The sequence below is a fragment of the Corvus kubaryi genome, unplaced genomic scaffold (assembly GCF_017639235.1).
Source record: "Corvus kubaryi isolate FWS band 111438036 unplaced genomic scaffold, C.kubaryi_AGA036_p1.0 37292, whole genome shotgun sequence".
NCBI classification, from domain to species: Eukaryota; Metazoa; Chordata; class Aves; order Passeriformes; family Corvidae; genus Corvus; species Corvus kubaryi.
In genome coordinates this window covers 948524-974166 of record NW_024581091.1, presented here as the reverse complement: position 1 = coordinate 974166, position 25643 = coordinate 948524, and the positions used below count along the sequence as shown (strand labels likewise).

The window sequence follows — 25643 nt, the reverse complement described above, 5'->3', positions numbered from 1 at the left end:
GAATTATGCTAAAGTTTGGTCATGCTAGCCAGCATCCACAGTGAGAATGTGAAGCTCTCATATGGAGTCTCCAGGTCTTACACACAGAAATTAAAAGCAAACAATGCAAATATGTTTTGGAGCTCTTTCTTAGAGGGATGAAAGTAACATGACAGCTTTGTTTTATAATTCCCAGGAAGCTCTTAGCATTATGAATAAAACAATACAAACAAGTGCAGGACTGGGGCTGTATTAAAAAAGCCTTAGAAACAGAACCTCAAATGAGTACTGTAAGAAGCAGGCTACTCAGCTAAGTGAAAGCACTTCTCACTGTCCTAAAATGTGCTTTTCCACCATGCTTGCAAGTAGTAGCCTCTCCAGCTGCAGTTTTGATTTAATCCTAATCAAAATTCATGAATTACATTTTCCTTTATGAAGTATCCTTAAGTTCTGGATTAGAAGCATCAGAATTTGTGCTGTATTGAATTTTTCAACTCCACTGTCATTATCATGTGTTTGGCAAGAAAAAAAATTTCCTGCATTTGGATATTTACATATGGCAGGAAAAGAAGAAAGCAGTTCTGAACAAAAATAAAAGCAAGCACTAAAGGCAAATGTTGTGGGCACCTTCTATTTCCCTACCACCTAAAATATCTGAGGAACCTGGCAAACAACAGAAGCTTTGGAAGCTTCCAGATTATCTCAAGGTTACATATAAACCCAACCTTCTTGCAAAACCACGTCCCACTCTGCTCCTGAAACACATCAGGAGCCAGATCCCAGTTTCAGAGGGCACTATAAGTACACAGCACACAACAGAAATAAAACTATTATTCTTACACTGCATTCCTTATGGTTGTTATGGGGGATTGTCTCCCACCATTGCTGCTGCTGAGATCCACAGAGGAAATGTCACTGTCTGAACTTGTTAATTCTTGAAGAATCCTCTTTATATCCTGCAATGGTTCTTCCTTCAAAATGTCCTTGGAAGGCATCTGAAATGAAATAATTCAGTTAAAAATATTTACAAAGGCACTCTATTGTCAATTCTTACCTCAACTCATCCAAATGCACATACTATTCCCCCCTTTACTCTTGTTTTGTCCCTTTTAACCTGTGACCCCAGGTATTGCTGTAGAGGGCACAGACACAGAGCTGAAGGGAGACACAAGAGCACTTAGGGGTGTTTTCCAGGCACTCCTTCCTAGAGCAGCTGAGCTGTCTGCAGATACAAACCCCTTTACTGCCACAGCCACCGCAGAGATGAAGCGCAATATTATTCTCATTTTACTGCTCAGGACTTGAGGCAAAGGCCTGGTTCAAAGAACCCTTTCTTTCAGTGAAACTGGATTTTTCAGCCTTTGACATGCTCAAAGCACTGCTCCCACTGACCTTTGCTCCATCTGGGGATGGAACTGGTTGGAAACATTTTGCTACCTGATTTTCATTGAAGAAAAAAAAAAAAAAAGGTAATTTTCAATGGCAACACAGTGGTTTCAGCAGGGCTTATATGGGGAACAAATCCTCAGCTTCATAATGGGTCAAAGTGATACGGAGTCAGACCAAATTCTCCTTTCCCACATTCCAGCTAGGAAACCAGACTATCACCCAGGTAGAGTCTGTCTCAAGCGTTGGAGCTGCTTCATTTCGTACAATAACTAATGATGCAGGAACGAAGAAGATTAAAGTAGACTTTGATTCAAGTGCTCCTGCAACCTGTTGGGTCCTCACTGTGGTACTAAATTAAAAATCAGTCCTTTCTCCTTCTTTATCTTCAGAAGTATAAATTGATTAACTCAGAGAAAAGAGAATGGGAGTGCCTGATGCTGCAGGGATTTCACAGAAGTAACTATCCTTTGTTCCTTGATGTAAATGTTTGCCACCACATCAGGAAGTAAACCAGAAAATACTCCTGAAAAATGCCTGCAGTAACTTGTAACCTCCTACAGATTTTGAGGTTAAAAGTGATGAAAATACCAGGGAGATACATCAGGTCACTTCTGAAGATTTATATAAAATCTATAAAGAAAACAGCTAAAGACTTTTTTTTTTTAATGAGAGATTAGAGTTGATATTTTCTTTCATGAAAAATGAGAACAACACTAGAATTTTATTTAAATCTAAATGTAGATGTCCAAAACCAAAGGGAAGAACAATGATGTGGATAAACCAGATCAAAATCAATGATGGCCAGCTTGGAAAAAGATCTAAATATCAAGCAGATGATTAAATGTATCAGGAACTATGTACAAATCTATTTTCACTGTCAAATGTGATTTACAGAAAAAAAAAAAAGAGTGAAAACCAAACTGCTAACAGATCAGTACCTTCAAATTTAATAGTTCAGAAATGTTATTGGTGGTAGAGGTAAAATAAACTCTTAGCACAATCTATAGGATTTTTTAATTGTCCCATTGTTTTTTACACACAAAAAAAAATCTGCAAGGCACACGTGAAGCTACAGAAAATCATTTCATCTTTGGTGTTAGGAATTTGCTCTTGGGCACTGCTGAGCAGATGCTCTCCCATGTAGGAAGCCCATGTTATTTTTACTGTTCAGGACGTGCTGGTTTCCCATGGCGAGGCAGGCACTCACCTGAGGGGCAGAGCTGGGCAGGTGCAGGGCAGCTGGCTGGAAAGCCGAGTGTAGGTGGGACAGAGGCACAAGGTGCTGCAGCTTCCCTGAAGCAGAAGCTGAGGAGTAGCCTGGGCCCTGCAGCTCCTGAGGAAAAACAAGAAAAGCTCCCCATCTTGGTCATTCTTCCTCTGAAGCACTTTTTGTATTGCTTATGTAGAGTTGTATTTTGAATATAGCACTTTGCTCCTCTTTCAAAGCCAGCAACTGGGGTGGGTCAGTAAAACTGATGATATTTTCTTATGATAAAACTGCAGTTCCCAAGGTACCATTCATTTAGAGCAGTAGTCTCACTGCAGCCTGAATAGTCCCTGGTTATAAATAAGGCAGAAGTTAAAAACATCCTCTATTCATCTCAATAGTAAAGACAGGGATTGTATTCAGTCTATTGTTTTGTTGTCCTTACTGTACATAGCACTTCAAAAACCTGGAATTACGGACATGGGCAGCACTGAGGAATTCCACACAGAAGAGGGTTCCAGAACACAGACTTGTCAGAGTTTTTTTCACTAAGGAGTGCTACACCTAAAGTCAGGCCCCAAAGCAAATGCACCTAAGGTTAGGCCCGTGCTTCTCAGGAGAGTACTCACTCTCACATCCAAGGTGTGCTGCAGCCTGCAGCGCATGGCTTCCTGCTCCTGGCACTGGATGATGCGCTGGCACTCCGCAAACTGCAGGGATGCCTGCAACAGAGCACAGAAGGGGCATCAGTGAGTTGTGCTAACTTTCTGTAGATTACTCTCTTCCCTGTCCTCTCTTGGATAAAGAAACAAGGTGCACACAGGGATGCTGTGTTTATCTCCTGCTATCAGCACAGAAATACTGCAGGATGCCTTTGCTGACAGGCTCACAAAAGCAGCTGGTTATACAACCCTGGCAGCCATAACACGCACACCAGAATGTCCCAGAAGGGATAATATCCTTCCAGGGCCAGTCCCAGACCTACTGAGCACCTCTGGGATTAGAAGATGCAACTGAGACAAAACTATACTTTTTCTTCCTTAAAAAATTTACTCTGGAAAGGGGCAAGAATATCTATACACTACAAGAAAGCTAAGCTTCCAGTGACAAAGATGTAAAGTCAGAAATGCTGCACTTGGTGGGAGGTATCACAAGTCTTCTGTCATTTTTTAAAGAAATTTGAGAATGACACCTCGCATAGAAATTTACATCCTGCCAAGTTGGAATCCTGAGAGGACTCTTCTTTCTGGAACAGCAGCAGCTTACCTGCAGGGCATCTGGGATTTCTGTGCCAGTCAGACCAGACCTAACCTTCGGGGTCAGGTATGCCAGCATCAGAAACGTCACCTAAAAAAGCTAAAAGGTGAATGAGACAGCACCATGCTCTTTAAAAATTCCCTCATATGGAAGAATAAAGAAAGCAGCTGTGCCCAGAGTCAGCAGAAGGTTCTACAGCCTGTACAATACATTTACTTTAAATTCCCTGCAGTTTAGATTTCCCAGAGCTACTAAGGAATAAATCAAGAATTCTCTTAATGAAAATAGAAGCTTTTTACCAATAAAAAACTCTTCAGGTGAGGATCTTACAGCACATGTGAAAAGAACATATTAAATCCAACCCTTCTCTTCCCAGGTGACTGTAGAGAAACTGAGGGTTTCCCTAAATTACCTTATCAAGGGTTGTCTCCATCTTAGATAGTTTTTCTTTCAGCCGTTTGTCTTGTGATCTCAGGATCTCCAGGTCCCCAGCAATCCTGATATTTTCTGCTCTAATACAGCTCAATTTTTGCCTTAGTTTACTATTTTCTTCTCTGAGATAATACTTCTCCTGAATTTAAGATGAGGGCATAGTATGAGTCAAAAATGTATAAATTATAGACATTTGTCTTCTGTAAATTTTTTTTAATCTTTGAAATACCTGAACTAACCCTTTGAGAAGCTTCGATACTGCGTCTTAAGGTTAAGATAAGGTTTTGTAACAGGAAGAAAGGCCTTACAAGGGAAAGTGCAATTGGACTGGTCTCAGTGAAACAACATCTCAGATTTTTGATCCATTTTGAAACTGGAATTTTAAGCTTCAGCATCCACTGGATCCAAAGCCAGCGAGGAAGTAGGATAGGTTATACTGAACAGACAGAAATGATTGTTCAGTAAACTACAGCTGTTGGTAACTGAGTGATTTGTCACAGAAAGTGAAAAAGGACTCATTGTGATAGACAGACCCTGACAGAGAGAGTTTACATCCAGAACTGCCTCAGAATCCAGAGGGGAAGCACCATGGACCAGGGTCAGAAGGATATAGAATGTGTAAGTTGACATTTTTAGGAAGAACTGATATGTAAGAGCCTGATTCTCATTGCAACTGCTCTCATTCTTCCAAGAGGAATGAACATAAACTAAGACCTGTCTCTGCACAGAAGGCTGATTCCCACGGACACCAAGTGAAACTATTTTTGGTCCTTCATGGGCTGACTGTGCTTTTGCCCACGCATTCCTCCCAAGACAAATCTCTCTAAATGCAGTGCAATACTTTTACATGGAGCTCTTGTGACCTTAGCTGCGTTTGCCATTGCCTCTTCCAAGAATTTAATCTTGCTCTGTAGTGCATCTATCTGTCCTCTCTTGGCTGTGATCTGCTTCTGCATTCTCACTGCAGCTTCCAGAGCTGGAAAACACAAGGTAAATTCTCAATGAACAACAAGGATTATGACTGCAATACTTACAAAAATTCTCTTGCTGATAAGACAAGTGTGTGTGATTTTTGGGAAGTCCAATCTGTAGTTACCATTGCCATCAGATCCCTCCACAGTCTTTAGAGCAGTCCTGGCCTGTTTCAGTTCAGCTTGGGCCGATTTCAACTGCATTTTCAGTCTATTTGCAGTATTTGCCATCTCCTTGATTTCACCCTGGTAATTCCTCTTCAAATCTTCAAATGTCTCTGGTGAGAGTAAGTAAAGATTGAAGTTAGAGTGACAAAAAAATACCATTCTTTTAGACTGAGATTACTGATCTGCTGCCAATTTGTGATAAAGGAAATGCTCCCAAGGGGTACTTTCTGAGGGTTCAGGGGTGCGCAGAGAGCAAAGCACGTGACCAGCAGCATCTGGCCAGCTGCTGTGCAGATTTAACTGAGAATATCCTTGAATGTCAGTGGCTGCTTTGGATCCAGATCCTGCTTTTTGTAAATTTTAAATAATATATTCATGTTTATATACTTTAAAAGTATTTTATTTTTTATAATTTTATACACCTGTACATATTTTAATAATATATCTTGATGGGTTTCCCACACACTAGTTGTGAAAACATCGAAGTTGAAGCATCAACTTTTAATAACATTGTAGCAAATTTACAACAAAACAAAGTTTCACTGTACTTAGATATCACTCTTGAAAAAAAGGATCAAGTTCCTATTCTGTGATTTACCAGATCTGCATTTTTCATCTCCTGACTCGGGCAGTTTTAACTATTTTTGCTCCTAGGGAGATGGGCCGTAAAGATTGTGTTCCCCCCTTCAGTGCCAGAATCCCGCGCCATGACACAGCTCCCTGGAACAATCTGACCATCCTGTGCTGGCAGGAACCTCGTGCTGTACCAGCAGCCATATTTGGAGTCAGCCAGCAGGCTGCTCTTTTATTTTTAACATGAGCCCAAATTAGCAGCTGTGGGAGCTGAGCTGAGGCTCCCTACCTGCACGGCCAGCTAGCTCCCTCTGGCCAGCCTGGAGCTCCTGCACGAGCTCATCTTTTTCCAGTTCTGCATCGTTCAGTGCCTGGAGCTTCTCGGTGCATGTGTTAACCAGCTGAGCCTTTTCCAGCTCCAGCTCGCTCAGCCTGGCCTCCATTTCACGTATTCTGGCTTCTTTCTCATCCTTTGCACTCTGCTTACATAAAAAACAATTATGTGTAATATAATGATATAAAATAAGCACAGAGATGTGTGGATGCCACTATTTAAAATCTCAGTTTGGGGCAAGAAAGAAAACCAGAGTAAAACAGACCAATTACTTGTGTGAAAATTGCTAATCCAGGCAAAGAGGGTACAGCAGAATTGGATCTAAGGGCTTTAAAGAATAATTAACCTTACCAGGTGTAGGATATGAATATAATTTCCATCCTCTTGTAGCAGCCCCCCCATGTGCACTCAAATGCCTTCTCACAAAAGAGGATGAAATTCCTTGTCTGGAGTGATTTTTCTTCTCAAGATGCTGACATGCATAAGGCTACCATATCCTGTATTTCTTGTCTGAGAAATAACCAGTGTCCTCAGTTTGGAATTCTGAGTGCTGCCTGTCTGCTGCTTCTCAGTTACACTTGGTATTTCTGGTGCTGTTCTGGTATGCACACTCATCTCACCGAGGGCATTCCAGCTCTCACCAGCCTTTTGGCAGCTGCTTCTCACCAGAGAATTACACATTTTTTGTGGTAAAGCTGTAATATTATCCTCCTCTGCTGTTAGAATTCCAGGGGCACTGCCTAACGTTTAAAACCACAGCATCAGCACATTAAGGCAGATTTTAAACCAGAAGACATTTATTGTCATAAAGAGACATAAATGCAGCACTGTTTGCACACCTTAAGCTCTTCTGCTTTGAGTTTCCAGTCATGTATTTCTTTTTTCAGCTGAGATTTCTCCACTTCCATTGCTCCAGCTGTTTGACTGTGCTGGCCCACGATCTGGGTCATGTTATCCATTTGCTTTTGGAAGAGCACAATGATCCTTTCCTTCTCGAACACACGCAGCTTCAGCGTCTCATACTCCAACTGCACCTTGTGTAAGCGGCCCTCTTCACTCTTCACATGCTGGACCTCCTGCATCCTGCTGCCAAGCTGGGAACACAGCTCCCTGATTTCCTGGCTGGTAGCCCCAAGGGCTCTCTCCTTCTCCTGCAGACAGGTCACCAGATCTGACACTGTTTGCTCAGCAGCCTCCAAATGCCTCTGTTTGGTTGCAAGAGCTTCCATGACTTTGCTGAGTGCTTCCTCGGTCATCTCCAGCTGCACAGTCAAAGAGGAGAGTCTTCTGATGCTTTCATTTTTTTCCTCAATTGCAGCCATCTAAAGAACAACAATACAAGGATCAACCAAGGGATTTGTTTACTTCCACCTTTAGAATGTCCTGGCACATTTCTGGACTTCTGTAGTACATCTTCAACACCTGTACAGATTTTTGTACAGAAAAATAAGGTCAGGATGCTCTGGCTCCTCTCTCTCCCTTTTAATACCCAAGTAGAATATAATTTTTTTAAAACACAGGAAACAAAAATGAATCATCTGGCAATGTTAGGACAAAATTCAGAGCACTTAAGGCTAAAGAACTTCAAGTGATAAAACTCAACTGGCTGCACTGTAAAGTTGGGGAAAAACTAATTACATGAATAATTTATTACTGACTTAATTTCTGCAAGCAGCAATATGCACCATTTAAAGCACAAAATACTGTGATTCAGAAACCAGTAATAGTGCAAAGTAGAAACCGAAGGAAAGAGTGAACTTCCTGGTGGGAGGGTTTTCAGCAGACAGTGGATTGAGAAAATGTACAACAATGTGTGAGTTAGCTCATGCCCATGGTCTGGTAGAAGATAAAGGAATCAACTGGATCTTTATTCATAATGCAAAGAAGGTTATCTAATCACAGCTCACTTTTGAGGGGTTGAAGTTTGGAAGAAAGGAGAATGTAAAGGCAGTGTCTGCTCTGTCAGAAGGAATTCCAACACAGCACTCACTGGTTCATAAACACAAACTTCATTATGTTTTCATTAGATACTGCATCAAGTAAGGCATTATGAAGGCCTTTCATTTACTAACCACTCTTACAGATGCTCACTGCTGAAAATACCACATTCTACAATTTGTTTGGTAGATCTGGTAGCATTAAACTTTCTGGAAATGTACAAAAAGTCATGTTGGAGGTTTATAGTCAAAATCACCAACCTGGCACTCCATCTGTCTGCGACACTCCATCCTCATTTCCTTCAGTGCCCTTTCCATGCTCTGCAGCTGCATGTTTCTGTTGTCCAGCTACCTCTTGAGCTGCTCCATGGTGATGCTCTTGTCTGTGTTCTGATCCCAAAATCGCTTGTTCTGCTCTTTTTCTAGGCTTAGTTCTATCTCTTTTTTATGGAGTTTAGTCTAGGAGAAATTGAAGTCATCTCCCTCCTGAATAAATAAATTCAGGACTTTTTTTGTTATCTTAATGATAATTTAAAATGTAAATTATGTTAAAAACACTAACATACACATTTCAGAGCTACTAATTTCAACAATATGAATTTAAAGTGTGGCCCAAACTGAATTACCAAAGGGCATTTCTTCTAATCATAACTTTTGCTGTTGTTTACTGCCTGAATATTAGATAAATCTTGCAAAATATGTGTTAAGGGACCAAGGCTCCTCAACAAAGGGATCTAAACTGTGAGGTTAAAGTGAAGGTGGCTCAGCATCTTGATATGATTTGCATAGGTTTCTGCAGCTTTGAATTTACGACAAAGTCAAGTCTTAATTCTGAATATCCCTCATTGCTATTGGTAAAGGCCCTTGGGCCTTTCACAGCTAATTCAAATTTCTAGTTAGAAATAATCCTCAAAGTTAACTAAAACAAGCAAGGTGCAAATCTGAGCACCGTCAGTAAGGAGAAGCTTTTAGAAAGCAAGAGTTTTTTCAATAGTGTCACTTGTTTTTACCAGCAGTTGATGAATCTGGTCATCTGGATTTCCAGATTCTTGGCCATGTTGTGCCTGGTCTGTCTCCGCTTCTGCTGCCTGAGAATGAGCTCGGTGCAACTGCTGCAGGTCTTTGACCTAGAAAAAGGCAAATATTCATGAAGAATTATCTTAAAGCATTCTATTTTAAACAGTACATTGGATTTCTTCTAGTTTTCTTCTAGGTTCTACTTGAAAGAAGTACAAATGTTATCTTTTGTCCAAGCAGAGTTATTCCCTGGGTGTACTCATAAATGTGATGTCTTCTTTTAGTGATTAAGCTCAGTTTTGTTTCAGAGTTAATTGAGGTTCTGGAGAGTAATTTGGCTTCCACCCTGATCCAGAGCTCTTCAGAAGTTCCTTACCCACACCATAAACACTGACTGGAATGGTAAAACAACACCTTAGGAAAAAAAGAAGACCTTTTTTCACAGAGGAATATTCCTTCACCATGACTACATTCAGAAATCTCTAGGCAAACACGTTTTGTACCAAGTGGTGTTCACTTTCTCTGAAAGGAGGCAACTTTTGCCAGCGTGTGAGATGACGGACCAGCCTACAAGGCTATTTAATAAAGATACTCTTATGTACAAAGTTTAAGATAATGTAACTTATCTTATTGTCCACACAGTTCTTCTGAAGTAATCCCTCATGAAAAGACTTTCCTCCTGTCTCTGGAACATTTCAGCTCTTCACATACTCATTTTCACTGGCACCAGTGCTAACGGGCAAATCCATACACACCTTGTTTTCATGGATCCTCTTCGTTTCTCCTGACTTGGAATGGAGCTGACCAACTGTGGATTCCAGGTGACAGACTCGATGTGAATGCACTGAATTTGGGATTCTTGCTTGTCCTCTGTGCAAAGTTTGAGGTAGAGAAATTAGAAAAAATGTAAGAACCATCAAAGAAGAAGCAGCCTCAGTCTCCTCATTCTCAGCCTGCCTAACACATGCAGGTTTTGTCTCTTCTCTATATTGCGTGCTTTTGTGGGGTTTCTGTTTTTTCCCTTTCATTTCACAGTCTGTGCAACAAGTGCTTCATTTAAACAAAAGCACTGAGAAACCAAAAGAATAGGGCAGAGAGTGGAGTGTAGGAGCAGCTAACTTTCTCTCAAATTAAGGTTACTCTTAACATTTTCTACACTATAATCAAAACCCAGACTTAATGATCTGTCTCCATCAGGCTTTGGATGCTCTTCCAAGCTGCAGGCACTGTCAAGCTTTACGAGGCAGTGCTGCCACCCCCTGCTCAAGCTCGTTTCTTAGCTGCTCAGTCATCTTCCCGAAAGAAAACAATTTCATCTTGGCAAATAGTAACTTCTTTCACTTGTCAGAAATGTAATAATTTCTACGTTCTGTTATTAAGTATCAAGTTACAGATACTTTTATTTTGAAGGGGTCACTGTATAACTCAAGTGGAGGATGTGACAAAAATTAGGAGGTCTCAAACAAGGAAGGACAAAACTCTTCGAGAAACCAGCAAGAAAAAGGTGATTTAACCACCAAAATTACTTTCAATCTTTTCTTTTAATGATGAAACTGGTGTCCCAACAAATTCCACGTGTCCATTTAAGTGACACTTAAAAAAGTAAGGTGCAGAGATGCTTCCAAAATAGAATTTTGGTAAATAAACCAGGAAATTGTCAGCATGGGAGGAAAAAGCAGCAGAAAATCATGAGCAAATAAACATCTCAATGGAACAATTACTGAAGTCCTCAAAAACATTGAGGATTTGCTAGCCTGTGGTCACCCCACCCCAAATACCATCATCATCATAAAGGAATTCTCTGTGGAGCACGTGGAAAGTGTCTGGTTACGCTTTATGAACGAAAAAGCAGAGAACAGGTACCTAATTTGATGTTGCTGGAGCAGAAGTTCTCTTCGGGTCTGTGAATCTTTGGTCAGTGACTGAAGTTCTTCTTCCACCTATTGTGAGCAGATAACAGTGTCACCCCTGAAGAAAAGGCAGTCTGAAGAGCAGATTCTAAAGTGTCATTTCCTCCCTTCTGGTTCCACCTTGAGCTGTGGAAATGTGGTAAATCCCAGCAGTAAACCCAGTCCAAGGTGGGACCACTGTAAAAGGCTGGTGTGCCAGCACCTGCCACCTTCACTGCAAAGTGGCATTTGCACCTCTTTATGCCATAACCCTTACCCTAGGCCAGGTTAGAAGGGGGCTCATGGAGTTTTCGAAGATATTTCCTAAAAACCAGAACACAGAGCATCAGAAGGAAAATTAGGACTTTGTTCACGTACCAGGACCACCTTTTCTTTGAGGTGTGACACCTCTGAGTCCAAATCCCGCAAGACATCACGAAATGCCGTGCTCAGGCTGTGGGTGAGCAGGCTGGTCATGTCCTCATGCTCACAGAGCTTCCTGCCCATGCTGTCTTTGCAGTCCATTAGGATGCCACGTGATTCCAGAAGTAATTCCTCAAGGCTGTGGACCACCTTTGTCAGGTGCTCATTTTGGCTGCCAGCCTCCCTCAGTGCCTCGTCCTGCTCCTGGCTGGCAGCTTCCAGCTCTCCAGCAGTACTTTTTAACTGTGTTTTTACATTCTCTTGGCTCTGAGACTCCTATTGTCTGAATTAGGAAACAAAAATAAAATAATTTAGAGAATGGGATTCACATGGAGCTCTATTCTCATAGGTATAATACTTGAGTTCATTAACTGCTGGTTTTTACAACTAAATAATGAGGTGTTTTCTAAACCAGGAGTGCTAGTGTTATTCCTGGAGGGAAGCTGCTCTCTGAGGAAGCTTGTTGTGCCTCTCAAAGCTCATACAGATACTCTGCATGATACATCTGTCTTGGCCCTCATACCTGCTCTCCTGAAGTGCATCTCTTTCCAACTGCATTTGCATCAGTTTGCTCTGCCAGTCAGGCTTAAATGGATTTCCTGTTGCTCACATAGCTCAGTGGTCTAAAGGAGAAAAAACAAACAAACAAAAAACCAAACAAGTGAAACCAACCAAAATACTGATGACATGACCTAAATAAAAAAGAGGCTGCTCAAAATAGTGCTGGTGAAACTATCAAAAGACTCAGCAGTGACAAGGACCCATCTATATTCAAGAAACTGCCCCAAAATTCAACTCACTTCATGCAGCCTTTTCTGCACTTCTCCACCTTCCTGAGAGAAATTGCAGAAAAAGAGGAGAGTTTGGTTATAGAAAACCTTGAGCACAGAAGGAAGGAAACTTGAGCCAATCCACGCTGTCTTATTTTATTGGAATTGATCAAGCAATGGATTGATTATTTGCTCCATTCCTGAGGGGGTGGTGTTAGTTTGAATCAACAGCCTGAGTGAATCAGTAAATTAAATCTCAGTTTGCCATCAGTTTTCAAACTTATTAATGACCCTTCTGTGGGAGAAACTTTCAAATATTAGATATAAAACGAGAAAGGGGGGGGGAAAGAGAGGGGAAAAAAAAAGGAAGGGAAAAAAAAGAGAGGGAAAAAAAAAAGAGAGGGAAAAAAAAAGAGAGGGAAAAAAAAAGAGAGGGAAAAAAAAAGAGAGGGAAAAAAAAAGAGAGGGAAAAAAAGAGGAGAAAAAAAGAGGAGGAAAAAAGAGGAGGAAAAAAGAGGAGGAAAAAAAAGGAGGAAAAAAAAGGAGGAAAAAAAAGGAGGAAAAAAAAGAGAAAAAAAAAGAGAAAAAAAAAGAGAAAAAAATCTATTACTCAGTGGCAGTTTTAAACCAGATGGTATTGATAGGTTTCCTATTTAGGTTATTTGGATTTTCCTGGGTGACTGGTCCTCTGGAGCACTTGTGACCACACCGCAGGCCAGGAGGCAGTTCCAGCAGCACCTTCCACACCTGGGTAACTTATTCCCTTCAACAAACCCTCTGCCTGGCACAGCCGCGCCGTGGGTGCTTCCTGTGAGCACCTGAGGGAGAAAAGCGGAGCCCTTGGTCCCAGAGCCCAACCCTGAGGGGCCAGAAACGCGAGGAGGAAAAAACCCTCAGCCTTTCTTCCATCGCAGGCACCGGGGGGCCGAGGCGCCGCCGGGCCCCGTCCCTTTCCCGCCATCCCTCTGCTTCCCGCCGCGGGCAGCGGGGCACGCTCCGTCCCCTCAGCGCTCCATGACACCGCGCTCCCGGCGCTTCCAGCTCCGCAGGGCGCTGCTGCCGACCCACCCCGAGGTGGGGAGAGCCGCCAGGCTCCTCCCGCCTGCTCCCCCGCGGGAAGGAGCCATCCCGAGCCGCCAGCTGCTCCTGCAAGATCCGATCGCTCCACCGGGAATTGCGGTGCCGAGCCCCTCGGCCCCAACATGGCCGCCGCCCCCTCACGGCGGGGGCACCATTTTGTGGTGTGGGGTCCCAGGTGGTTTAGCGATGCCGTGCTTGAGGCTGGAGATCAAAATCCTCTCGCACGGGGGTAGGGAAGGGCCTGGATCCTTTTCCATGTGGTATTTGGCCAGGAAGGTGGCACATTTTGGAGGGATGAGCTGACTGAAGGTAGAAGTCGGGGTGAGGGGACTTCCTCCCGCCAAAGAAAAGCCCAGAGGGTCAAAAGCAGCTTGCCCTAAATCCAGTTCAGTAATAAAAACTGGAATATTTTTGGTTTTACACCAATCTTGTCAGAGGGGGCAAGCTTCTGTGTTGCCTGGTATTTTCAGGGGGAGGGTGCAGAGTCAAGAGGCAATTATTTCACTTGAGCAAAGGAAACTAACTACGTGTCTGACTGTCCCACTTTGGATCTCGATTTCAGGAATGAACACACAGGTGTCAATAGGCTGCCCCTCTTTTCAAGCTATCCAAAAGACCACCGTGATACAAATTTCCAGGAACAGATGTATGAACTGGGCCCAAAACAAAATCCTCAGAGAGCTGGAGAGATTAAGTCGGAGAGAACTCAAGAGACACACAGGTATGTTGATTTATTTAAATAGCTGGCTAAGATGAAAAACACATAACCATTCCTTAAGGGTACCACATAATTTTCGTCTACAAGAAAAAAACCCCATCCTCCTAGTGCTGAAAGGCACACAAAAGGAGAAAAGTGGTTTTTCGTGGACTACTACAGCAAAGTAAGAATTAACCAGCTGAAAACAAACCTCAGGTCTCCATTCTTCTTGCTGCACTGCAATCCCAGGGGGAAAACAGCCTGACGAAAGGACTTTTATTGCACCACCCAGAAGAGACAGCAGCAAAAAGACTTTTCTTATCCACAGGGATAAGAGGCAAATGAGTGTTTAGGTAAATACAATACCCGACAATATCGTGAAGCTTCACGATATCCTCAAGCGAGATTTAGTCCTCCAACAGTCTCAGGTGTTAACAAAGCATGAAAACTCACCTAGGAGGGGGCCAACACCTACCTCTGGCAGGCAGTGCTGGGCTTTGTTTCTCCTGGATTTTGGATAGGGCACTGAAGTTTTGCTCCTTACTGTGAGACTGGGAAAGGAAGGAGACACTCATCACCTCGCATTCGCTCCTGATTTTTCCGTGCGGCGGGCTGGCAATCCAACTTCCCAAGCCCTGCTGGGAGCCACCTGCCCCTTACTCCAGCCCGTCTGCCTGATTCGGTAGCCTTGGGAACAAGCTCCTCCTTCTGGAGCCGATCATGTGCATGAGGGAGCGCCAATAAACGCCGCATCCAGGGTTTGATTTCTCCCCCAAAGGTCGTTCAAAGCCTGGCTTCAGCGGGAAACTTGATATCTTTTACCCATCGGGATCCTAGCAAGGTGCTTTTTGCAGAACACCACCTGTCCTGGCTGCAGGTGCCTTTTTTTGTCCCTTGTCTCCTGGCAGCCCAGGTCTGGAGCACTCAGCAGCCCCTGTCATTCCTGAAACAGCAGTTTCCTGGGGACAGAATAACTCTCTTGGGATCGAATTCCTGAGTAACTTTCCTCCTATTTGGGAATAGCTCTGAGAAGGTAGCGAGGTGCAAATATAAAGTGCTTGTGTTTAAAATAATCCATTCCTCCCAGAGAGAACATGGCGAGCTGTGCAGGGGGATAGAGCTTCAGAGGAAGGCACTGGAGTGATTTATGCCAGCAGAGACTCTACTCAAATACCTGGGCCGTACCCACCAGCCACTTCAGAGTTGGTTAAAGGCTCCAACAGTGGCTTGAACTGTTTAGTAATTGTCTTATTTGGGGTGGGAACACCGTGAGGTTGTGATGTTGCATTGTGATGACTCTTTTGATTCCTGGTTCCTGATTCAAAATCTGTTTTCAGCAGGGTGGTGACATCAGATAGGTGGAAATTCAGATGTGGAGGGAAAACCTGCAGTTCTGAGTTCAAATGCCCTGAATTCATGTTCTTCAGTTGTGGCAGCACTTGTGCTCTCCTTAGAGGGATGGATCCATTCCTAACCTTGGCGTGTTGCTTTTCAGTTTGCTTTGCTGCAACCCAGAGCAGCTCTGTGCCGGAGGCAATATTAAATGGAGAGTCTCTTTCATGTTCTCCAAAGAAAATTCTTTCTTTTCAGACTTCAAAGGCAAGTGTCTTTTCCAACACCAAAAGGATGCAGATTCATTGATTTCACAGGTTACTTCTGTTTCTCAGCTTTGTTTTTCCCTTTCACTCTGAGATCTCTGTTTCTTCTTTCCGTGTCTGATTTGTCACATTTTTACCTGAGGCCTATCCAGAAAAACTAGCTTATTCTGTGGTTTGGAAGGAAGATGAACTCAAATCCAACTGGGAGTCTGACTGGAGGTCAGCCTAGGAATTTTTCTCTAGAAACACCTTTTGAACATTAGTTGATGATCGCAAACCTTTTGATGCCATGCAGAGCCTCAACGTGTGTTCCTTCCTGTTGTTGTTTCTTTTAGATGCCGGACTGACAGTTTCCAGAGCTAAGGAGATGGATATGTTACAGTCAGCCCAAGCTGATTGGGGGTAAATATAGGAAAGCCCCATTTTTTATTTATTTGTTCCTGATTTTTTTATGCAATAAACCTTCAGGGGAATTGCTACCCCAAGAGGGAATGGTTAATTCCTGAAGGGGTCCTGAGCTGATCCAGGAGATCTGTGTCTTTTGACATTTGTATTTTGTTCCATCCTACTGCAGATTTAGGTGAATGGCTTCAGGACTCCTGGGGAGAGGAAGAAGCTGGGCCCACTGGTGCCTGAAGGATGTCTATTATTTAAAATTCCTGACGCTCCTCGGCTTACACAGAGCCCTGTCTGGAAGAAAAAGAGAAGTTCTTCGGTGATAAAACCAGGGACCAAGGGAAAAGAAGCACTTCCTTCCTTTTTCAGCCTTCCCATGCTTTTTGTATGGCCATCAGCACATCACTCTTTGTGAAAGGTAGGAGGGCCCATATTTTTTGACAAAACTCTTTAGAGACAAATTGTGAATCTGCTTCCTCCAAACTTACAAGATAGAACTAAGCAGCAGGTAGATTTAAACTAAGCCTAGTGTTTAATTCTCCTGCCAAAAGGGCAGTAACAGGGTTACTGTTGTGTTACTGATGTGTACAAAATTTAGGAGCTGAATTTGCTGTCTTTGATTTATAGGTTTACCTTTAATATGACCTAATGACTTGCCAGCTCAGGGACCCAGGTACGATCAGTAACGCCACTCTGAATACTCAGGAAAGATTCCGCTTCATTTTTGAAAGGGAAAAGCATACAGTAAATGCCTATTAACTAAGGAAATGTTTGCATTTAAATCGGTCAGCTTAAACTGTGACAATTTCTGGTTTCAGCAGACGGGGGCAGCGTTGCTCTGATGAATTTCATTTGCAGAAGAAATATTTGAAGGAATTTAGGAAAAGACAGAGCAGTTGCCAGCTGCCTTGATTGATGATAAATACAGGGTTTGATTGTGAACTGTGAAAAGTGAAATCAGTGGTAATTTTTCCTGCTTTAGCAGCGCAGTGCTCGATGAGGGAAAGGGTTCTGACATGACTGTTCCAAATTTATTTTCTCTTACACTGAAACTGTGCAAAACTTCAAATATATTATTCTTGTGTGGAAAGCACTTTTCTGAGCCCGGGTCTCTTTTGTTGCATCCCAGCTAAGAGTATCTCAGCTCTGTCCTGAGAGGAACTCCTGTGTGGAACAGGAGCCCGCTGAGGAAGTAGCACAGGATTTGGCAGCCCTTTTTGGATGATTGATCACACCATTTTCCTCAGTGGGTTGCGAGTCTCCAATACATGGAAACACCTGTATGTGACCTGTTTAGAGCTGGATTAACAGGATGAAAAAATAGCAAATAGGGAGGTGGTTAGAGGAGAAAATTCTGTGCTTGCAATGGTGACAAATTTGATGGCACTTTTGGCAAAAATGATGTTCGCTTCAGCGCTGGAAATGAACCACAGTTCTAGAGGAGAAGTAAAACTGTCTCTCAGAAATATGTTGATGACTTTTAATCATCAGATGCAGCAGGCACCATGAGAAATACGGCTCTCACTGGAAATCTGGTGTCCACAGAAAGGTGTGGTGACAAATGTTTTGTACGGGGGATGGATGTAATCCAAAGAACTGCTTCGGCTTGTTGACAGGCTGGTGTGTCCTTACACAGCCTTAACTAGTCCTGCTGGCTATGGATAGGAGGAGGCATGGCCCCGAGAGAGCTCCCGGAGCCTTTGCCTGTCCCTGGAAGGGCTGTGCAGAGGATGGAAATGAATTGCTCTTTGTGGTGGCTTGGAGTGAGGGTTTTTACACTGAAACATTAGGAGTGCAAAACCTCAGAAATCTGATTTGAGTCAGTGAAAGGGTGAGTTCTGGATAATAGCAGTCCGTGAGCCTGACCAGGATGTGAGGCTAATGAAAACTCAGCCCCTGGGAGGGCAGCTGAGGGGGCAAAGCTCAGCATAAGCAAGGATTGAGGAATCATCTACCATGAAAAATGAAGCGAGGGGCCTCTTTTCTGCATTTCTCTCCATGGCTGTTGCGAATGAGACCTGGGACACATGGGGCAAGTAGAAGGCTCTGGGAACTTGTAACATCTTAAAGAGAATGGAATGGGAATGGGGTGGCATGGACAAATGCATGGATTCCTGGGTTTAGAGTCCCAGCTCCAAAGCTTTTCCCCCACAGTTCATTAAGGTTTTGTTAACATAAGGTCCTGACAGCTTGCAAAACCTGAAGAAGAAATAATGCGCATCGCAGGCATCATAAGATCGAAAGCTGGGGGTGTCTTAGAGGCAGAGACATCACTATGTGTTTCCTCAGCTATGCCAACAGGAAGAGCAGTGGGCTCTGGTCTCCTCTGTCTATTGTCCCATTTGAGATCCAGTTAAAAATCAGGAAAGGTTTTGCATGCCTTCAGTGACACATGCTGTCATATCTGCTACGTGATGAACCAAGTCCCTAAGCCTACATGCACATATGAAAGGGCAAATGCACCCACATCCACATGTTCTACACTGGGCAACTGCCTACATTAATAAAAGTATCCTAAGTTTTTGGTGTTATTTCTTATTCCATATATTTGGAAAGCATTGGCCTTTTCTGGCAATGTAAATGGGGAAAAGAAATATGTCCAGGGAAACTGGTAGGCTCCGTGCAGAGGAAAGGCACTTTATGAGAGCAGAATTATTAGCAGTGCTCCACTGAGCTGATTTGGAACAGGTCCATTGTGTTTTCAGCAACTGGCAGTTTGGATTGTTACAATTCCTTGGCAAGGACAATAGAAAGATGGTGGTTTCCGGGGCCATAATAAAAGGGTGAGCCCCAGCTTTTGCACATTGCATTTTATAATTGCATGCTTGATGTGCACAATTGGGCAGCACTGCCTTACTTGCCTTAATCCATCTCTCTCTCTCTCTCTCTCTCTCAGTTCCTCACCCTCCCTCAGAGCAGCAGTAGCTGCTGCAGCTCTGGCAGCTCATCGGGGAGAGCACCGAAAATGAAAAGAGTTCAGTTATCGCCTTAACGTTTTTCCCAGAGGATTCATTTCACCTGCTTCTCCGGTTTTCCCAATAGCTTTTTATTTCACTTTTTAATCCAATAAGTATGGAGTTATTTCACATTTTAAACCCCTCTAAAGGGTTTTAGGAATGGACTTTCTCTCTTCTCCTCCCCCAGCCTTTTTTTTTTTTTTTTTGACAAGTCAGAAAATTGTGAAGTAAGCGAACAGAGTAACTGAGAGCTGGGAGGGAGAAGACGCTTCCATTCTTTTAGTGCAGTGGGCTGAGGCAAAAAGGCCATTGTAATGGTAAATCGCATGCAGAAAGGAAGAAAAGACTGATAATCAATCACAAATGAAGCATTCGTTTGGATTTTGGCAATTTGCTGGCCAGGGGCTTTTAAATCTATAAACTTTTTCTTTTCTTTTTTTTTTTTTTCCCTTTCTTTGGCCCCATCTTTAAAAGCACAGTTTGCTGAAGACTGGAAGAGAAATCTTTACCAAGCTCTCATGCCCAGAGTACCTGGGAGTGGGAAGCGCTCCGTGCTGAAACGCCAGTAAAATCCTGACGGAGAAGCAGTGTGGTGACATGTTGATGGGGATGTTTTTAAACCATCACCTTGGACTCTGGCTTTGAAGAAGAACTTTCCACCTCAGGCTCTTCTTCTTTCTCCTATTCAGGGATGACTTCTGCTGGGCTTCTGGGGACTTTGATTGCCGACCTGGTCGCTCTGTGACTGCCTGCGTGGGTTTTGTGTTTGCCTGAGTATGTGATGAGGACAGATGAGGATGTTAGACAACATTAACACGAGCATATCACCTTCAGAGTGCAGCACCACCCACAAGGGAAGATACATCTACCTGGAGGCACTGCTGCACGGAGGCGCTCCATGGGGATTCACGCTGAAGGGCGGGCTGGAGCATGGAGAGCCATTAATCATCTCAAAGGTACTTTTCTCATTTTCTATGCCACGCAAGCAACATGGGAGTGGTGCCCGACTCAAAGGGCAAGAGTTGTAGAAGTACCACTGAAATGTTATAATTGACGTTGTATTTGGCTTGGGTTTTGAGTGTTGAGCACCTGTTCAAGTCAGCAGGTTTGCTCAGGAGCTGCGTATTTGAGAAACACAGGAGAGCTCTCGGCATTGTTTAACTATCCAAGTGCAGGTTTTGTCCCACAGGAAGTATTGTGGCTTGCTGAAACTGGCTGTATTTATTTCACTGCTATGAATGGGAGGGAGTAGGGGACTCTCATGAAGTGATCTGGTGTCATGAAGTCGTGGCAAATCTGAGCATGGTCAGTAATCCATCCCCACCACTCCTGAGGTGAGAACAAAGTGAGTGCTTTCACTCACACGGTGGAATGTTGGCTAATTAGGAGTGTGCATGTGGAACAGTGCAATAAGTACTTGCACCTATTTGGTAAGTGTATGTATTGTGCTGTGTTAGTGGTTTGCTCACCCTGTGTACTCTGTACTTACTAAATATCTGTTAAGTATGGTACGCCTTCAAGATTTTTATTATTTAACAATTGGGTATTCTCAACAGGCAACTAGTAGCATAGCTCACAAGGATATTTTGAGGGGAAAAAATGGGAGAAGGAATTCCTCATTCTCATCAGAACCAGTCTGTTACAAGTACCCAGGTACCTCAAGATGCAGGTGCTGAAGACAACGGATTTTCAAAAGCATCACCTTAAATCTGTGAATATCTAAAATAGGTTTGACCTATGGCCCTAAAACTGTTCTGAAAATAGGATATAGGTAATTCTGAAATTTTACCTCTAGTGGGTCTGAACCATATTTGTCTCGTGTCATCAGCCTGGTGCATTCTGTGTGTTTATAGCATGTATGTCGAGCTACCAGGTGCACAGAGGGATATATGTCCAATCTTACTCCCTCCTGCAAACTGGAATGTATGTGGGGAATTCAGTGGATCAGAACCAGCAGCAGCTAAAAGAAAATGCTGATACTCAGAATCAATGTTGTTCAAATCCTTTGCATTTTCAAATCCCGTTGCAATTCCCTGTGCAAACACATTCACATGAAGGCTGTCAGTCACTGAAGTAAATTAGTTGTGATTAGTGCATTTACATGTTGAAAGTAAAAAAACAGGGGAACTCCCATAAAAGTCCTTTCATCATAAAGGGGTTTTAGAAATTTCACACAATCCTCTTTCTTGCAGGACCTTCTTGGAGACAGTTTGGCATAGCCTCAGACAGCAAAAGTAGCCTCACTGAAATGGTGTTACAATTTTTCTTTTATAAACATTTGGGACTAACACAGGCTGTTCACTGTTCCTGGCAGTGTTCTGCAGTTGTGAGGAAAGAGTTTCTTTTTGCTTTGACATTCTTCTGTGATGTAAAAATTACCCCCCTGCCTTTTTTTTTTTCTTTTCCTTTTTTCTTTTTTCTTTTTTTTTTTTTTAATTGGGGGCAGGGAGACAGAGAGGATGGGAGATGGCTCTGGCTGCTGAACATTAATTAATCTATGGGATTTGGTTTCCACAACAACCAGGCCCCTTAATGTCAAACATGCCTGGAGTGTGCGTAGTGCCACTGGGAGCTGTATGACTTGTGCCTGCCTTTCCTGAAACAACACCCCAAAAATGTGCTGGGTTTTATTTTTGGTTGGGTTTTGCCTTTTTTCTCCTTGTAGTCCCTGCTTGGTTTGTGCTGTCAGTGTCAGCGTTTCAGTGTTTTGCTCATGCATGGGTGATGCAGAGCTGGAGAATGGCTGCATGTGAAAGCTCTGCTTTCTGGAATTCAGGCAGCTCCCGTTTCCTGGTTTCCAGTTTCAACTGAGAAATTCCTCTTATGCTTCAATTCACTATGTGCTCTTCAGAATTAATTGCATATTAATCATTTAGCTAATTCAGGATTCCTCGCCTGATTGTACTGTGAAGTAATGAGGAACTGTGGGGAAATGATGAATTATGTTGCAGGTCTAATTCTGTACAAGAGTGCTTGGTGAATCATATTAAGTTTTGGGTTGAAAGGGACCATTAAAGATGCAGGCATGCACTGGGAGTGATCCAGCAGCAGTTCTAAATAATACTAAATATAAGTACCAGAAAATGTGGACGTCAGCTTTTAATTTCTGATTTTTCATAATTAAGAAATTTTATTTCTTTTGGCTCCCTGTTCTGTTGGCAAATAATTATATTTATGTCCGCCTACCTGTCTGTTTGCACTGACAGAGTGGTGTTAAATGGCCTTAGAGTAAACAAAAGTGGACATTTCAGCAAATATCTAAGCTGGTGCCCATGACTGCTTGCAATGTGACAAAGTAACACTGATGTATTGTTCTGGAATAGTAGAGAGATGAGAGGTAACAGATCTGTGTGAATACAATAGCTCTTTCTAGCCATCAGGAACTGCTGGGGGCCCAGAGTACTGCTGTGTCTCAGCTTCCAACCAAAGGCTGTAATGGAAGTTCAAAACCAAGAGGAGTGAATTTACAGAAGGCCCACGTGCAGAAAACCTGCTTCTCACAGCCCTGGGCAGCCCTTGGGAAGGACACGTTCCTCTACCAGTAGCATGCCAAGAATGTACCCAAAAGTGAGGGAAGCAACAGTTGGGAGTAGAAGTGCAAAAAGCAGACCTGTATTCTCAGCTGGTAGAATGTGCTGGTTTAGAGAGGCAGCCACCAGAGCTGTGGTATCCTTTCAGTGTATTTTTTTAGCATTGCCTTCAAAATAAGAACAAATAAGAATTTGCTGCCTTTCAGTCAGATTCCCTTTGCTGTACAGACCTACAGGCTGATTTGGAGGGGGGGTGGTGGTTGAGTGCAGAGATGGGCAAACTTCCAGTTAAAAACAGTAGTAAAGCTTTGCTGACTCAGCCACGGTGCTCAGTGCATCATGCAACCCAGCCTAACTCAACTTGTCAGAAATGTTGGGTGTGCAGCTAACGTGAATTTGCATAGCTAAAACACACAGATTCTTTATGCTAATGCTGCTCTCTTTTCCCCTGTGGAAAGACAGCCCTGTATTGAAACAGTTTCATGGCAGCTGATTCAAAGTCCTCAAGGCAGGTCTATTCCTCATTTATTTTGCTGGAGGTGAGAGCGGACCATAAATTTGTTACATCTGACTCACATTTTTCCCTGAGGCAAGCCTGAGAATAAAGCTTTGTGGAATCCTCCCAGCATCTGTTTTTGTTGTACCAGCAGGAAGGGAATGGAAGGATGGGCAAAAGGTAGTTTAGTTGCATGTTCCCTTTCTGCTGCACCTCAAGGATATGTCCAAAACTCAACACCTAAAGAAGCACCAGAATGTCCCTGGGTAGCAGTGGGACAGTGCCAAACAGAGGCAAACTAACACCGTGTATTTTCCCTTTTGTATTGATTCCGTGGTATGAGACATTGTCAATGACGTTGTCAAGTAGTCCTTTGGCAAGAAGATTCTAAAGTTTTTAATTACTTCCCTTTTTTAAAAAAAAAGTGACAGTTGCTTGTTTTGTTTTTAGTGTTCAAACACGTTTGTGCTTAAAAAGTAACTCAGTGTCCTTGATGTGTCACTAGGGCTTCAAAATGAGAAGTCTGATTCCCTGAAGTGACATCCACTCCTCTGTTTCCAGACCTTGGGTCCTACAGTTGAATTTCTGATTTTTTATTCTACCTGTTTAGTAATTTAGAACCCTGTAATTTTGGCCCAGATTTGGGGATATTTGCTCACAGTGGAAATTTCATTAAACAAGGGGTTTCTTCATCTGGAAATACAACTTCAATGACAAATGCCAAAGTCATTGCAGGTGATACCAAATGTTTAATTAGAATCCAATATCCTGTGGCCTCAAAATCATGATAATGCCCAGAAGTAAGCCCAGATTTCTATTTCCAAATTACTTTCTTGGCTCACCCTTAGCTGTAAGATCAAAAATGTAAAAATGAAAGCCCTGACTGTTCTAAGCAGTAAAGGCAAAGTGGTAACAGAAGGGTTCATTCCCTCTCAATTTTCTCTAAGAATTTTTAACCTAAAGTAATTAATGTTAATCAATCTCAACCATTTTGGAGCCAGGAGAGATATTTCTGTGGCGTGTTTCTCCTTGCTACACAAGCCTTTGGAATAGTTGTGGCTGTTGTAGGCCTCTGAAATGCCCTTTTATTTTGAGCTCTGTGTTGACCATACTAACAAAGGAGTTGTTTCTCTTGCCTAGGAATTAAAGCATCCAAAGCGTTCTCCCTTGGATAGTGGCCGTGTGGGAACACTTTTCACATGCTGTGCTGGAGTTCATGGGTTCCCTTCACTCAAAAGGGCAGGTCGTTTGCAGGGACCTCATGCCAAAAGCATGACACAAACGCTGAGATTTACCTCTCAGCAGGGATGTAGGGAGCAATAAAAGTTTCATAATAATGGGAATAGCTGGGGAGAGAGCCTGAGAAATAATCCAGAATTCTTGTAAGGTGTTTAAACCTTGTCCGGAGCCCGATCCAAGCTCTGATGCAGTGAACAGCAGTCAGTGCTTGCAGGAGCTGGACCCAGCTGCCTTCACAAGGCTCCCCTGCCTGTGCTACTTCTCTGATGGTTTTGGTTGAGAGAGCTCGTAGAGCACTTAGTGACGTGCAGTGAGAATTGTTCCACCATTCTTGACAAAACAAAACTCAAAAGGCCATTCCATACCCAGCTGGTCCCCAGACCCTTATCCCTGTCTCTGATCCAAGCACTGGGAATCCCAGTACCAGGAGCTTTCCCTGCTTGAATGCCCAGAGTCCCTATAAACAAAATAAAATTATCTTATGCACTGACAGGCAAAGTTTCTTTGCATCTGTTCCCTGTATCCCTTGGTGCAACAAGTGACAATTTAGGAACTGTTACCCTTGTTGTAGGGCTGCAGGCACAAAACCCATGGCCACTGCTCACATTAGGGAGGCTTCTCTGAAGCTGGCAGAGTCACGAGAGGCTTGTTGGCCCAGGCACTAGGACATGAAACTCAGCCAGAGGCACAGTGACATCTTCTGTGATGTTTTCTTAAAATTTATTTCTATTTTTTCTTTGGACATTTCCACCCTTGCTCTTGCCTATATGGACTTGATTTTTCTCCTTGCTGCTGAAGAAAAGCTTGGGGCCTGGGTTGTTAACGTTTAAAAAACCCACCCCTTCTCACCCTTTATCTTCCAATATTCTGCAAGTGGGCTGGTGATGGTAAGGGGTTCATGGTGCAAAATCATCTGCTGGCACATCTGGCTCTTGTTGCAAGAGTGCAGCGGTGCACAAAGCAGATGCCTGATCCCAGATATCAAGGAAATCTGGATACTGCAGACTGGCAACTGCCACTGTAATTGTTTCAGGGAGCAGGAGGCAGTCCCTCACCACTCTTCCTGGTTTCTCAGGGCTCACATTAGGGGCTCTCCAAAGACTGCTGGTGCCAGCACAAGGGACAGGATTGCCTACCTTTTCTTAAAGTGAGGGAGTTGCTGGATGAAAAGGCTTCTATTGTCAGCCCCTCCATTAGGCTGCCGAGCGTTCTCCAGCACAAAAAGACTTCTGTTCACTTTCACAGCACTGAATTAGCAACCACAGGCAAACCCAGTGTGCCTGACGTGAGCAGGGCCTGGTGGG

At 43.2% G+C, this 25643-nt stretch overlaps 2 protein-coding genes across 4 annotated transcripts in view; one reads left to right on the top strand and one right to left on the bottom strand.

Moving 5' to 3' along the window:
* Window positions 1-14831, bottom strand: part of CCDC158 (coiled-coil domain containing 158) — a 35159-nt gene extending 20328 nt beyond the window's left edge. Inside the window, 16 exon segments of the mRNA XM_042026900.1 lie at window positions 820-974; window positions 2576-2701; window positions 3205-3297; window positions 3842-3922; window positions 4245-4403; window positions 5128-5240; window positions 5361-5513; window positions 6266-6455; window positions 7150-7632; window positions 8509-8706; window positions 9258-9374; window positions 10020-10134; window positions 11128-11204; window positions 11532-11859; window positions 12100-12199; window positions 14599-14831. Of these exon segments, the coding sequence (XP_041882834.1) occupies window positions 820-974; window positions 2576-2701; window positions 3205-3297; window positions 3842-3922; window positions 4245-4403; window positions 5128-5240; window positions 5361-5513; window positions 6266-6455; window positions 7150-7632; window positions 8509-8706; window positions 9258-9374; window positions 10020-10134; window positions 11128-11204; window positions 11532-11859; window positions 12100-12140 (2429 nt within the window). The 5' untranslated portion in view covers window positions 12141-12199; window positions 14599-14831.
* SHROOM3 (shroom family member 3) overlaps window positions 13954-25643 on the top strand; it is a 118878-nt gene continuing 107188 nt past the window's right edge. The window contains exons 1-4 of one of the 3 annotated variants that reach the window (XM_042026895.1): window positions 13954-14147; window positions 16057-16123; window positions 16296-16535; window positions 19764-20030. In XM_042026895.1, coding sequence (XP_041882829.1) covers window positions 19866-20030 — 165 coding nt within the window. In that variant the 5' untranslated portion in view covers window positions 13954-14147; window positions 16057-16123; window positions 16296-16535; window positions 19764-19865. Of the gene's footprint in view, window positions 14148-16056; window positions 16124-16295; window positions 16536-19347; window positions 20031-25643 lie in introns of those variants that run through there. The other 2 variants (XM_042026892.1, XM_042026893.1) reach the window with 2 other exon arrangements.